Below are 14,821 nucleotides of genomic sequence, written 5' to 3'. Positions count from 1 at the left end.
AATTTTAACCCTTTTTAGTTATTTAGTTAAACCATATGGACACAAAAAAATTAGCGTCACGTCATTGACCCATTTTCCAACAAAAAGGGACTGCATTATTAATTTAGCTTTTGAAACAGGAGCCTTAAAATGCTTCCTCAATAGGCAGCATGTTGGAACGGAGCAACACGCTGCCCTTGCTCTGTTGTTGATGTTTTCCAGTGCGTCATTTTGGACATTGCTTATTCTGGCAACATTCACACCTGCTGAGTGAGGCCTTTTAGCTTTCTGCTGTGTGGACCTTTAGTATTTCACCATATTATATCACGCACGCACTGCTCACAAATCTAGCAAAGAATAATGGCTTTATTTGCAGAATTCTCAGATGAGTTTGCTTATATTACATTTGCCCTGTTCATCCTCCAGCCCCCTAATGTCAGGTGCCTTTCTTCTGCTATTAGGAAGGTGTTGTGATAGGTGAAATACAGATTTCTTGTTCTCTGATTTACTCCCTGCTTTTCTTCTCTCTTAGGTGGCGTGTGGAACCAAAGACAGCCCAGTGCTGGATTCCCGAAGGACAGCTAGAGATCACAGACCCTTGAGGTGAAGGAGGGTGCATGGATCGCTTAAGGACAAAGACTTCTGCCTACCTCTGGTTAGGTGTGGTCTGCGTGGCAACAACCTTTCTCTGCGCAGAGGCGCGAGTCACGCCAAGCCCGCCCCTCCCGAACAACACCGCATGCTTCGAGGAGACGGGTCGATGCCAACCTGGCATCATCTTACCCATCTGGTACCCCGAGGACCCTTCCATGGGTGATAAGATCGCGAGAGTCATTGTGTACTTCGTGGCAATGATCTACATGTTCCTGGGGGTGTCGATTATTGCAGATCGCTTCATGGCCGCCATTGAGGTCATCACCTCCCAAGAAAAGGAAATCATCATCAAGCGTCCAAATGGTGAGACGACAACCACGACAATCCGTGTGTGGAACGAGACCGTGTCCAACCTCACGCTCATGGCGTTGGGCTCCTCCGCCCCTGAGATCATGCTTTCCGTCATCGAGATTTGCGGACACGAGTTCCATGCCGGTGAACTCGGCCCATCCACCATTGTAGGCAGCGCCGCCTTCAACATGTTTGTGATCATCGGCCTGTGCGTGTCAGTGATCCCGGAGGGGGAGGTCCGGAAGGTGAAACACCTGCGTGTGTTTTTCGTGACGGCAGCATGGAGCGTGTTTGCCTACATCTGGCTCTATATGATCCTGGCTGTGTTCTCGCCCAACGTAGTCCAAGTATGGGAAGGGCTTCTCACCTTGGCGTTCTTCCCCATCTGTGTCGTTCTGGCTTGGGTTGCCGACCGTCGCCTGCTCTTCTACAAGTTCATGCACAAGAAATATCGCACGGACAAGCACAGAGGTGTCATTATCGAGACGGAGGGTGACCGCTCCAAAGGTATCGAAATGGACGGAAAGATGATGAATTCTCATTTTGTCGATGGCGGAGCTGCTAGTAACTTGATGGGCCTGATTGAGGGCAAGGAGGTAGACGAGTCTCGCAGAGATATGATCCGTATCCTAAAGGACCTGAAGCAGAAACACCCAGAGAAGGAGCTGGACCAGCTAGTGGAGATGGCCAACTATTATGCACTGTCACACCAACAGAAAAGCAGAGCGTTTTATCGTATCCAGGCCACGAGGATGATGACTGGTGCCGGAAACATACTCAAGAAGCATGTGGCTGAGCAGGCCAAACGCAGCACTAGTGTTCAAGAAGTTCACGTAGAAGAACCTGAGGAGTTTGTGTCCCGTATTATGTTCGAACCTGCCATTTACCAGTGTCTGGAGAACTGCGGGGCTGTTCTGCTCACGATAGTGCGTAAAGGTGGCGACATTGCTAATACAATCTATGTGGATTATAAAACGGAAGACGGCTCTGCGAACGCCGGTGCGGACTATGAGTTCACGGAGGGCACGGTGGTGTTCAAACCTGGTGAAGTTGTCAAGGAAATCACCGTTGGCATCATCGATGACGACATCTTTGAGGAGGACGAGCATTTCTTCGTGCGGCTCAGTAATGTGCGTGTTCTGGAGACCGAGGATGAGGTGCTGTCGCCCAGTAGCCTGCCGTACCCAAAAGCCTTGTTAGGATTCCCTGCCGTTGCTACAGTTACCATCCTCGATGATGACCATGCAGGCATCTTCACTTTTGAAAGCGAGTCCATGCACGTGAGTGAGAGTGTGGGCATCATGGAAGTGAAAGTGCTGAGGACGTCAGGAGCAAGAGGGACAGTCATCATTCCTTTCCGCACAATGGAGGGACTCGCTAAGGGTGGCGGAGAGGACTTTGAGGACGCCTACGGTGAGCTAGAGTTCAAAAACGACGAGACCTGGTAAATATGCTTTATTTTAATTCATATTTTTTCCTTTTTTTCAAGGCCAGAGGGTAAAGAGGGTGGGATTTATAAAGCTCAAAGATATACAATGGCTCCAAATAGTATTTGGAGACAGTTTTGCAATATCATTGCACTGGATGTCAGACTGTTATTGCAAAATGTCAAAAAATGTCATTTGCAAACAGATGCTGCTAAAGCGAACTAGCTTCACCATTCTGAGCAAATTTTCAATTACTATTGCACCAGCTTGTGTAAAAAATAGATGTATTAAGTTAAGTCGCAAAGGTGTTCTAGCAGAGAAACCACAGGCGTAGATGATCACATAGACGTGTTTTACCAAAATTTGACAACCAGAATGAATTACAATTTTTTTAGTCTTAATTTCAAACAATACATCTATTGTTTTATTATTTAAAACCTATGAATACTACTTTTTTTGTGAAATGCTTTGCTTGAAAAGTGTATTTGCACTGTATTTCTTTCAAATAAATGAATGTCCTTGCAATACATAACAAAATAGCAAACCATGACTCTATGGTTTGCTATTTTGTTTTGTATTGCAAGGACATTCATACATTTCTAAGTGTGGTGTAAGTGTCCAGATAGTATTTGGGCCCACTGTACGGATGCATGCTTGTAGTTGAGAGTTGAGGTTTTATGTTTGAGACTTATGAATATTGAGTTGGTCATGCTGTAGTAGAAGGGCACATGTGCCGGAAGACTTTTTTTCATACTGTTTTCTGTCTGCTTTCTAAATCTTTTGTGACTTCCAATATAAGTGATATGCAATTTAATCACTTTTATATACATAGATTTTCTCTGTTTTAGCTTACTCACTCACTCTATTGAGGTTTAGGGAGGGTTTCTGCGATTTCTCACAGGAATGTTGGTGTTTAATTAATTCAGTTCATTCATGTGAGATTTGAAAGAGATCCAGTAATACAGTAACACACAGACCAGATAGAAACAGAGAGAAAGAGACATGTGGAGTGCTGGTCCAGATATGCTGCTGGGTATTAATAGTTCAGTAAGAATATTCACAGCATATTCCACATGACACTCCAACCCACCCACGGTCTATATGTAAGGCTATGTGATTAGCTAGCACATGGCAACGGACTTTTTTTTCTTTTAGATTAACGTCAAGATTTTTGGTTCAAATCAATATTTATATGTAAGGGAGTGTGTATATCTTAGAGGTCACTAACCCCCGGTTTCACAGACATGCATGTTTGAGCTGTTAATTGAAAGCAACTTGCACTGATTGATTTAAAATATGTCAGTGCAGTTTGTTTTGTCTCAAGATTCACACCAGTAATGTTTTTTTTTTCTAAGGCACGTTTATAAAAGCTACTTAAATGTCCTAACTGAACTAAGCCCTAATCCTGGCTTAATCTAAGCCCTGTCTGTGAAACCATAACCATGGTAAATGTTTCACCATTTTTAATCACGTTTTTGCCATTTTAAGTGGTCTTGTGGTGAGGCCAATGAATTTTTAAACTCCAAGTACTGCAAGTAGTCTCTGAATTAATCTGAGATCATAAAACATGCATAATAATGGATAAAATAGTTTTAGATGGAGTATAGCATGTCAGATTGTAGTACATGTCAACTTTCCAGAAGTATTTCATGTCAACTACCCATGTGCTGTATGCATTACCCAGAATGTTAATGGAAAAAACATTCATCCGCATTAAGTGACTGTTTAACAGTATTACAGTGTTTTAAAACTCACTTTCTCTAAAAGAAAATTTTTGTCATTCACACGCTATAATAAGAAATGTTTCTTGAGCACCAAATCAGCATAATGAAATAATGATAATGAAAGAGTTTTCAGTTTAAAACAAATGATCTGCAACTTGATTCGACTGGCCAAATTTAGACACGAATTGCGTGATTTCTGCCACAGTGTTTTACCTACTCCTTAATTATTAAAGATACAAAAAAATTTATTGAAAGTCCACTGGGCTGAAAAATCTGGGGAGACACGGACAAATTGCTTGTCATTGCAAACTTGTGTAAGGAACAATGCATCCAAACACCGTAAGTGGTATCATGTCTAGAGAGTGACACTTCAGCTGGTGTCGTACCATAAAATGTGATGAAGGTATCGTGACAACCCTAGTACATGAATAGCAGGCACCATTCCTCAGTGACGGTTGAGTCAATGGACTGCTTGCGGAGAGAAAGTTGAGTAAAGACATCTGCATCTATCATAACCAAGCACCTGCCATTGCCACCAGCAGGGTTTAAATCACAGGCACTCTAACCAATGCACTAACTAACTAGATTATATGGAGCTATCCTTCCCTCTGTTCTGCTATAATAAAGGTCAACAGTCAGAGCACAGTTGATATACACAATCTGTCTCTCTCTCCTTTGTAGTGGGTTTCTGGAGTTTTATGTCACAGTGACCCCTTTTCACTGACCTTTAACCCTTTGGAGATGAGAGAAAACAAAGATATTTAGAGAAAAATGTTACCTACTAAACCTCTCCGTCTTTTTATATACATTTCTATTTTTTTTTTTTACTGTGTACACTGTCAGTAGCTGCGTTTCCATTACACTTTAAATTGCGCAAATTGAAATTGTGAATTGAAAATTCTCCCAATTTCACGAAAACTCCCATATATCGCAAAAAAGTTTTTACGCTCGCATGAGATTGTTTTTCATGCAATTCGAAAAAGGAATATTTCACAAAACTGCAGTGGAAACAGTTTTTTCGCATTTACAGGTCACCTGCTGTATGTAAAAGCTGATAATTCTTTAAAAAGGGCGCAGTATGTTTGAATGGAAGACGAGAGTTCTTCATTAAACTCATAAAAGACAAAAGTATTACGGGACTACTGGAGTCTAAACAACAAAGAAATGCCACAATTTGAATTTATCAAGACCTCGAAGCAGATAGGTGGGAGGAACACCCAGAAACACCTCATACGTGGCCGCTCCCAAGTATAAGGGCCTTTCCTTGCCATAAATGCTTGGATAACACGCCTACGTCTCCTTTGATTAAAAATAATGGCTAGTGCAATGGCTGCGATATACTTAAAAAAGAGGAAAAAAAGACGTTTTAGTCGCATAACATCGGTTAATGGAAATTATGCATTTCGCAATAGTTTTCTATCGATATTTAGAAAATATCGCAAAAGTTTTGCACAAATCTGTAATGGAACGCGGCTAATGTATTACACACAGTGTGTGAGTGTGAGTTTGAGAGAGCGTGTACATAGCGAGAGTGTATACATAGTATTTATGTGTGGATATGTAGTGAGTGTGTTTATGAGTGTGTGTGTGTGATCCTGGTAAACCCTACAATGTGGGCAGGGCCGTATATACCTCATAGGCAAAAGAAATTATATATAGTGTTTTTTGAGTAAAGAAAACACTGTACTTATTCAAATAACCAGTTCTCTACTTGCATTTGCATCGCAAGCAAGCAGAGATGGTCCAAAATGTGTAGCACTTCATACAAGATTGAGGCAGGGTGGAGTTATGAGGTTTTACCCACAGTTTGATTTATGAAAAAAAAAAAAAAAGATAAAATATGGAGATATGAGATTTCTGCATGACAGTGACTGTATTTTAAATGTTATTAATTTATAAAGTAATTATCTTACAGAGTTTTAGCATTAGAGTGAAATAATAATACTAATTAAACAATATTTTTTCTTCTTCTCCTCATTGTAATTGGGCCCGTGCGAGCACAGGCATGTGCCTAGAATGCCTGTGCATAAATCCAGCCCTGGTTGTGGGGCTGGATTTGTCCAAATTAAAATAGACTAAATGGATAGTAATACCAGACATTTTTTACCTTGTGAGGACATTTTTCTGGTCCCCATGAGAAAAACCGCTTATAAATAGTACTAAATGATGTTTTTTGAAAATGTAAAAATGCAGAAAGTTTTCTTATGGGTAGGTTTAGGGGTAGGGGATAGTATATACAGTTTGTACAGTATATAAAACATTATGTCTATGGAAAGTCCCCATAAAACATAGAAACCCAACGTGTGTGTAAGTGAGTGTTTGTGTTTGTATTTGTGTGTGTGTGTGACTGAGTGAGTGAGTGAGTGAGTGAGTGTGTGTGTGTGTGTGTGTGTGTGTGTGTGTGTGTGTGTGTGTGTGTGTGTCGGGGATCTCCTTCTTGGCTGGTGCTTGTTATATTCCCATGATGCTGCAGCACGATGCACCAGAATGCACCAGGAACCAATTCTCTCTTCTCTCTCTTTCTTTCTCTCTCAAGTTTTTCATTTCAGATCACCAGGATTGTCTTTCTGGCCCAGTTTTATGGCTTTAATTTATTATACCACTTATGTTGGTTGGTAATAATGCTTTATTTGAGTTTATTAATAATTGGCTATGATTTGAGTTGTTGTAGTTTCTGACTTTATGTAATCAACATGACTTTATTGTTTGAATCAACATAATTTAAGTAGATGAAATTCAAGTTTCTATTAGACTAAGTTTAGACACTGTTTATGAGCTAGTAGCTGGAGTTATAGTCTGGTTGAATTACTAGTTGTAACTTTAGACACTGTAGTTTATGAGTTTGCTGTAAATATAGTCACTAGGAGTTAAGTATTTTATTTTTGGATATATGTTTTAAATTCACATGCAATTTTGTTTGATTATTCATAACAATTCAGATTTTTAAATAAAGAAATTAGTACATATATATCAGTGGAGTTAGTTGCTGTGACTATAGTCACTAGAGTTTGTGTGTTAGTAGCTTTAATTATTGTGCCTGTAGTTCAGTCAGCATTTGGTCGAATGATGAAAGGAAAGCAACAGTAGAAAGAGGATCTGTATCATTAGCCTTCTCCTCAGATTCTTCTCTGCCCTGTTTTTCTGTCTCTCGCCTCCCTTTGGGCTTTCAAACGTTTTTTTGTAAATCTGCAGTTATAGCAGAGCTCCACAGTGTAATGAATCATTTAGATAAAGTAAACATTATTAATTCTTTATGATGAAATAATAGGTGCTTCTTCTAGAGAATATGTTTTGGTTTCTTCATAGAACACAAACATGTTTAGGCGAACATCAGGAGTAGTTGTGCCATTATGAAGCATAATAAGCAGGGAGTCTCCTGTCATCAGGTCTTTGCAGGAATATAGGAATATATAAAATAGGTGTTCATCATGTTTAATGTACTGATTTCCTACCTACACTTTGCTTTGGTATACTAAACAAAAATAAGTCAACACAGTTCATGAAAGCTGTACAGCCCAGTCATGAAGCATTCGAGAATTTTTTTATTTGACCACCATTATTCTGTGGTGTGGTCCAAGCTGTCTGACAGAGAAATAAATGCAAAACATTGTTTGGTCAATGATCTAGGATCGTATTAGAGAGACTGTGCTTGTGTCTGTATGAATCAGAGTTCACTTCACTCTTGTTTTACTACATTCACTCCAGACATCAGCTTGAACATCTTAGTGACTCCTGTGAATGGAAAAATTCCTTGTGACAGAGAGTGAGAGAGCAGATGAGGAGAGCTGCTTGAATAATGGATTGAACAGCAAAGAGGGTGAATATATGATGTAAATCATAAATAAATTTGGATTTCAAGGAATAGTTCATCCAAAAGTGAAAATTCTGTCTTGATTTACTCTCCCGTGTCTGTCCAGACCCATATGACTTTCCTTTTTCAGTTTTGTGTGAGGAATAGACTGACTTTGAAGTATCAGTATTTAACAGTATTGGCAATATTGACCTTTGATTGTACTTGGTTAAAAGAAGATAAGTGTTATTGTCCATGCCTAATATTCTGCCCAGGAGGAGCTGCATGGTGGCAATGCTGCATGTAATAGTGTTAATTCAGTTTGATCCAGCACACTTTGCTCATCTTTCTCTCTTGAGCCCTGTCAGACAGGACTAGTTTTCCCTGAGGAGGTTAGGTATATTTGTGTTGCAGACATACAATCCTGTCAAAACACATCTGTGTTTTTTCACACAACATTGGTAGAGTAAATTACCTACTGTTTTTGGGCTAACTTGGTGGTCCTCTGAGAAATTTAATTCCGTTTGGACAAGAATGTCACTGATTGAGGTTGATATTGAGATTCTTTCTTTCACCACCCATCTCATTTATTTAGAGTTAGTTGAAGACTGTAACTAAAGCTAAATGTCTCAGATTATTATGGATTTAGAAGTACTTTTCTGGGGTGAAACATCAGGCTGTGGTTAAGTACTTCTCCAAGTTACAAACTAAAATAGAAAATTAAATCAACTAAAAAAAGGAAATTAATCAAGGAGAGTCTGAGCATGGGCTGCTCAGAACAGAAACTCATTTATGATCCTCAACTTAATTAGTTCTTTCTCTTTATTATACACAAGCTGTATTGTTATGCAAACTGTTTTCTATTTGAATATATTTTAAAATGTATTTTATTCCTGTGATGGTAATGATGAATTTAAATCATACTATAATGATTATTTGGTGTTCAAGAAACATTTCTTGAAAACAGTTGTGCAGCTTAATATTTTTGTGGAAACAGTGATTCATTCTTTTCAAGATTTCATTGATGAATAGAAAGTTCAAATTTGAAATAGAAAACTTTTATAACAATGTAAAGGTCATTACTGTCAATTTTGATAAATTTAAAGGATTAGTTCACTTTCAAATGAAAATTAGCCCAAGCTTTACTCACCCTCAAGCCATCCTAGGTGTATATGACTTTCTTCTTTCTGATGAACACAATCAGAGATATATTAATAAATATCCTGACGCATCCGAGCTTTATAAATAATGACAGTGAGTGGGGTCAACGAGTATAAGCTGAAGAAAGTGCCTCCACCCACATCCATCCATCATAAACGTACTTCACAAGGCTCCAGGGGATTAATAAAGGCCTTCTGAAGTGAAAAACATCCATATTTAACAAGTTATGAAGTAAAATATCTATCTTCCGCCAGACCACCTTCCATACTCAAGTTACGAAGAAACTGGCGTCGCATCAGTTACACTTTTTCCGTAAGTTGAATATGGAAGGCGTAGGACGTAGTGTAAGCTTTTTTAACTGCGAGAGATCTACACTTTCTTCGTATGTTGAATACGGATGGTGGTCTGGTGGAAGCTAAATATTTTACTTCATAACTTGTTAAATATGGATATTTTTTTTTACACAAACGCATCGCTTCAGAAGACCTTTATTAACCCCCCGGAGCCATGTGGAGTATGTTTATGATGGATGGATGTGGATGGATGCACTTTCTTCAGCTTCATACTCGTGACCCCTGTTCACTGCCATTATAAAGCTCAGATGCGTCAGGATATTTATTAAAATTTCTCCAATTGTGTTCATCAGAAAGAAGAAAGTCAAATACACCTAGGATGGCTTGAGGGTGAGTAAAGCTTGGGGTAATTTTCATTTGAAAGTGAACTAATCCTTTAATGCATCTTTGCTGAATAAAAGTATTAATTTCTTTAAAACAGAATCATACTAACCCCTAAACTTTTGAACAGTAGTGTATAGATAGTGCTGTATACAGTCTTTGTTAGCTTTAACCTAGGCCATAGTCAAGGCTGAAGTATGCGGGACACATTCATCAGCGAGTTTCATTGAGTTTGTGACCACTGAGCCGTTATAATTAACATACACAGGAAGAGACGGTGGAGCCCTTTGGAATCCCCTTTGGAATCTCAAGACAGTTCGACTGAACACTGGCAGTAACATTACAGACAGAGATCGATCAATGAAATGATTACAGCACTCTCCACTGTGAATCAGAATCCTATCCGCGAGTCCCTCTACAGCCATTTTCCGCAGAGGAATTGCTGATTAATGACATGCTTAAATAACAAACACTGCGACTACAGTATAAAGCATTGCATGGATCAAACCAGTGGTGCACTGAGTCTAAAGATCCAGTCTCAGCAGCACAGAGCTCAATTCTGCTGTAACACTGATACTGATGTTATTAGACACGTGTCAGATATCACCATCTCCATCCCATAAGTAGTTCCCATGGTGATCGCCACCTGTAGGCAGGGTCCAAAATTAACTTTGTCACACCAGACAGTGTTAAGTGAATTAAGAAAATGAACAGTTCTATCAGACCATAAATATTTTTTACCACCATGAAAACTGCAAACAAAGCAAATTATAACATTTAGAAAAATTATATATAAATAATATATAAGTGCTGTCAAAACAATTAATCGTGATTAATCAGATCTAAAGTAAAAGTTTGTGTTCACATAATATATGTGTGTATATTATATATATGTGTGCGTGTCTGTGTATATACATATACACACTCATATGTATGTATATACACTATATTGCCAAAAGTATTGGGACACCCCTCCAAATCATTGAATTCAGGTGTTCCAGTCACTTCCATGGCCACAGGTGTATAAAATCAAGCACCTAGGCATACAGACTGCTTCTACAAACATTTGTGAAAGAATGGGTCGCTCTAAGGAGCTCAGTGAATTCAAGCGTGGTACCATGATAGGTTGCCACCTGTGCAAGGTCCATTTGTGAAATTTCCTCACTACTAAATATTCCACGGTCAACTGTTAGTGGTATCATAACAAAGTGGAAGCAATTGGGAACAACAGCAACTTAGCCACGAAGTGGTAGGCCACGTAAAATCACAGAGCGGGGTCAGCGCATGCTGAGGCGCACAGTGCGCAGAAGTCACCAACTTTCTGCAGAGTCAATAGCTACAGACCTCCAAACTTCGTGTGGCCTTCAGTTTAGCTCAAGAACAGTGCGTAGAGAACTTCATGGAATGGGTTTCCATGGCCGGGCAGCTGCATCCAAGCCTTACGTCACCAAGTGCAATGCAAAGCGTCGGATGCAGTGGTGTAAAGCACGGTGCCACTGGACTCTGGAGCAGTGGAGACGTGTTCTCTGGAGTGACGAATCGCGCTTCTCTGTCTGGCAATCCGATGGATGAGTCTGGGTTTGGCGGTTGCCAGGAGAACGGTACTTGTCTGACTACATTGTGCCAAGTGTAAAGTTTGGTGGAGGGGGATTATGGTGTGGGGTTGTTTTTCAGGGGTTGGGCTTAGCCCCTTAGTTCCAGTGAAAGGAACTCTTAATGCTTCAGCATACCAAGATATTTTGGACAATTTCATGCTCCCAACTTTGTGGGAACAGTTTGGGGATGGCCCCTTCCTGTTCCAACATGACTGCGCACCAGTACACAAAGCAAGGTCCATAAAGACATGGATGAGCGAGTTTGGTGTGGAGGAACTTGACTGGCCTGCACAGAGTCCTGACCTCAACCCCATATAACACCTTTGGGATGAATTAGAGCGGAGACTGCGAGCCAGGCCTTCTCGCCAACATCACTGCCTGACCTCACAAATGCGCTTCTAGAAGAACGGTCAAAAATTCCCATAAACACACTCCTAAACCTTGTGGAAAGCCTTCCCAGAAGAGTTGAGGCTGTAATAGCTGCAAAGGGTGGGCCAACTCCATATTAAACCCTACGGATTAAGAATGGGATGTCATTAAAGTTCATGTGCACGTAAAGGCAGGAGTCCCAAAACTTTTGGCAATTTAGTGCATGTATAAATATATGTGTGTATATGTATGTTAGATGAGATTAATCACGATTAATCGATTTGACAGCACTATATATATATATATATAAAATTTACAATTATTTATTAATAAATTTATATATATGTACACTACCGTTCAAAAAAACTGGGGTCTATAAGATATTTTGTTTTTAAAAGAAGACTCATATACTCACCAAGGCTGTATTTATTTGATCAAAAATACAGTACAAATCAGTAATATTGTGAAATATTATTACAATTTAAAATAGCTGTTTTCCATTTTAATATATTTTAAAATGTAATTTTTTTTCCTGTGATCAAAGCTGAATTTTCAGCATTAGTACTCGAGTCTTCAGTGTCACATGATCCTTCAGAAATCTTTCTAATACACTGATTTGGTGCTCAAGAAACATTGGCCGTGTGTCCGCCAAAAAGCGTTTTTTCCTGCGGCTAGCTTACTTTTCCAATTTTTTTTAATGGGAGCGCCACGTTTTTTAAACGGCAGGAGCATAACGAGGCGCTGAGCGTCTATTTCACGCTTAGGTGCCGAGCGCTCTGCATTTTTTACCTGTCTCCTCGAGTTGAAGAATGTTAACTTTGAGTAAATCGCTGTGCTCATCACTAGCTGGGTTTCCATCCAAACGTGAAGCGAATCTTTTCAAAGTTCACAAAAAAAGAAAGAAAATTGAATGTGAATTAGGTGCGTTTCCATCAAGTTGTTTGAGTGGATGACAGCGTTATGGTAACCTAGTAACCAACAGTAAATAAAACACTGTGACCGAGCGTTTGTGAAAGCTTCGCCTAAACACTTATGAATATGAAAACAATAAATGAATAAATTGAAAATGAATGAACACATTTTATCATTTATATTTAAACGTTAGGCATCTATAGAACTTCTAAAAAAAAGTTTTTTTGTTGGTGTCAGCTATCTCATACTATACATTATCACTACAATCAATTTAAACAATGTATCACACTGCAGTTCCAGCCGCTGGAGAGCAACCATTTTATTTGCTTGACAAAGCCAATTTTTACTTGCATTTGGCACTTAGCGAGTGTTAATTCGGACCCTGCCAGTAGGTTGCAGGTTAATCAGAGAGTAATAGCGTAGCCCCTCACAGTTGAGTACAGAAGTGGCCCCATCTGAGTCTCAGCGTCACGCTAGCAGCTAGCTAAGCATGTTATTAGCGCCACTAGCGCTGACCACCCTGGGGTACGAGGTTCCGGTCTATTGTTAATAGCCGCCAGTGGAGTGTTGCCTGAGGTTAGCTCCAGGAAACAACACTAACAAGAGTAAGTTATCTTGTATAGACATTTTCACACACAATTATATTGAGTGTTAGCATACCGAATCCAGAAAGTATCCGGGAAGGCTGGAGTGTGTGTGTGTGTGTGGAGCCAGAGCTTTGCTCCTTTTCAGCTGAAGGAAGCTGTGTCTCCTTGGCAACCACAGAGAGCACGAGCTCGCAGGCATGTGTGCACAGTGTGTGTTTGTGTTTGCGTTGAGTCAAATTAGTCTGTGAACGTGTATCCCTGGTTGTGTGTGTATTTGCCCATCAGTGCAGACATGCATGCACTCACACAAACGCACACACACACCCTTTTCACTGCAGGGTTTATTTTTAGCACGTGTCTCTTATATAATCAGGGTGACACTGGGGAGAACATAGACTCTCTCCCTCTCCTTCCTCCTCACTCTTGATTTGGATATCTGTGTGTGTTGTACGCAGATGAGACAGAGGTTTTCTTAGTTGCATATTTCTGGTGCAGTAATGGTGCTCAAGAGAGTCTCTGTGCCTGCAGGTCTGAATTACTGAATATAGACGAAAAGATGCTGCATAAATACAACCAATATGCACGGACACCTCACAGACACACAACACTACGCCATTCACACACATGAGTGCGTGGGAGAGGTCTGTATGCAAGTTTATATTAGTTTCTAATTAAATTGGTGTCCGTCAATCAGTTCAGCCCAGGGCCTGATGATAATCCACTTCATAGTGTTGTTATTGTTAACTAAAACTATAAAAATTGTGTTTAATTGAAATAAAGCTAATGTAAAATATAAATATTAGATAAAAAAACGTCTCCGGTCACACATGTAACCATGGTTCCCTGAGAACAGGGAACGAGATGCTGCATCGAAACGCTAGGGGAACGGCTAGCGTTTCGACGCAGCACGAGTTCCCTTTCCAAAGGGAACTTTAACGTAAATTTTGCTCTGGCAACTAACTAAAATAAAGTTTAAACTGAAGTCCTAGTTTTACTAAAACTAAAGCTGAAAACTATATATTTAAAGCTAAATAGAAATATAAAAAAAGCACATAAGAAAATTACTAAAATGAAAACTGAAAATGTAAAAAAAACCTTTCAATTTCTAATTCAATTAGCTTGAATAATATATGAATTATATATGAATATGAATAATATTGTGCATTCAAATACACTTTCTTAGGGTACGTTTACACGACAATGATGTACTATAAATGGAAAAGTTTTTCTTTCACTTTTTCTTTTGTCAAAATGATCACATAGATCCGCGAAAACGTCTTAAAATGCTGTATTATGCTGCCAGGCCAGTAGTTGGCGTTGTCACTTAATAAAGAAACACTACGTGTCTATAGACTGAACACCTAATGTGCGTTCACATGACATAATTTTCACAAATTCACATTTTTTGTAGTTTACACAGAGACGATAAAGGTACCGTTTTCGAAAACGTGCACTTTGAAACCTGTTATCAAAAGATTGCGTTTTCAGGCCTCTAAAATGTCATTGTCGTGTAAATTTCTAGTTCAAAACGGTGTCGTGTAAACGGCCCCTTAGACTTGTCGACTTGACTGTAAATAAAAAAAAAAAAAGAGAAAGCACTGGCATACTACTTTTATTTGGTTGTATACTTCACATTTTGTAAAAGGTAGGCTAATCTG

General features: G+C 39.5%; 1 protein-coding gene across 3 annotated transcripts in view; it reads left to right on the top strand.

The window, feature by feature from the left end:
- Positions 1-14,821, top strand: part of slc8a3 (solute carrier family 8 member 3) — a 63,705-nt gene that overhangs the window by 18,735 nt on the left and 30,149 nt on the right. For all 3 annotated transcript variants that reach the window (XM_051916469.1, XM_051916468.1, XM_051916470.1), the window contains exon 2: positions 512-2,368. In XM_051916469.1, coding sequence (XP_051772429.1) covers positions 597-2,368 — 1,772 coding nt within the window. In that variant the 5' untranslated portion in view covers positions 512-596. The remainder of the gene's footprint in view (positions 1-511; positions 2,369-14,821) is intronic.

The sequence above is a fragment of the Ctenopharyngodon idella genome, chromosome 13, assembly GCF_019924925.1.
Source record: "Ctenopharyngodon idella isolate HZGC_01 chromosome 13, HZGC01, whole genome shotgun sequence".
In the NCBI taxonomy this organism is placed as follows: domain Eukaryota; kingdom Metazoa; phylum Chordata; class Actinopteri; order Cypriniformes; family Xenocyprididae; genus Ctenopharyngodon; species Ctenopharyngodon idella.
This window is presented reverse-complemented; position numbering and strand designations above follow the sequence as displayed.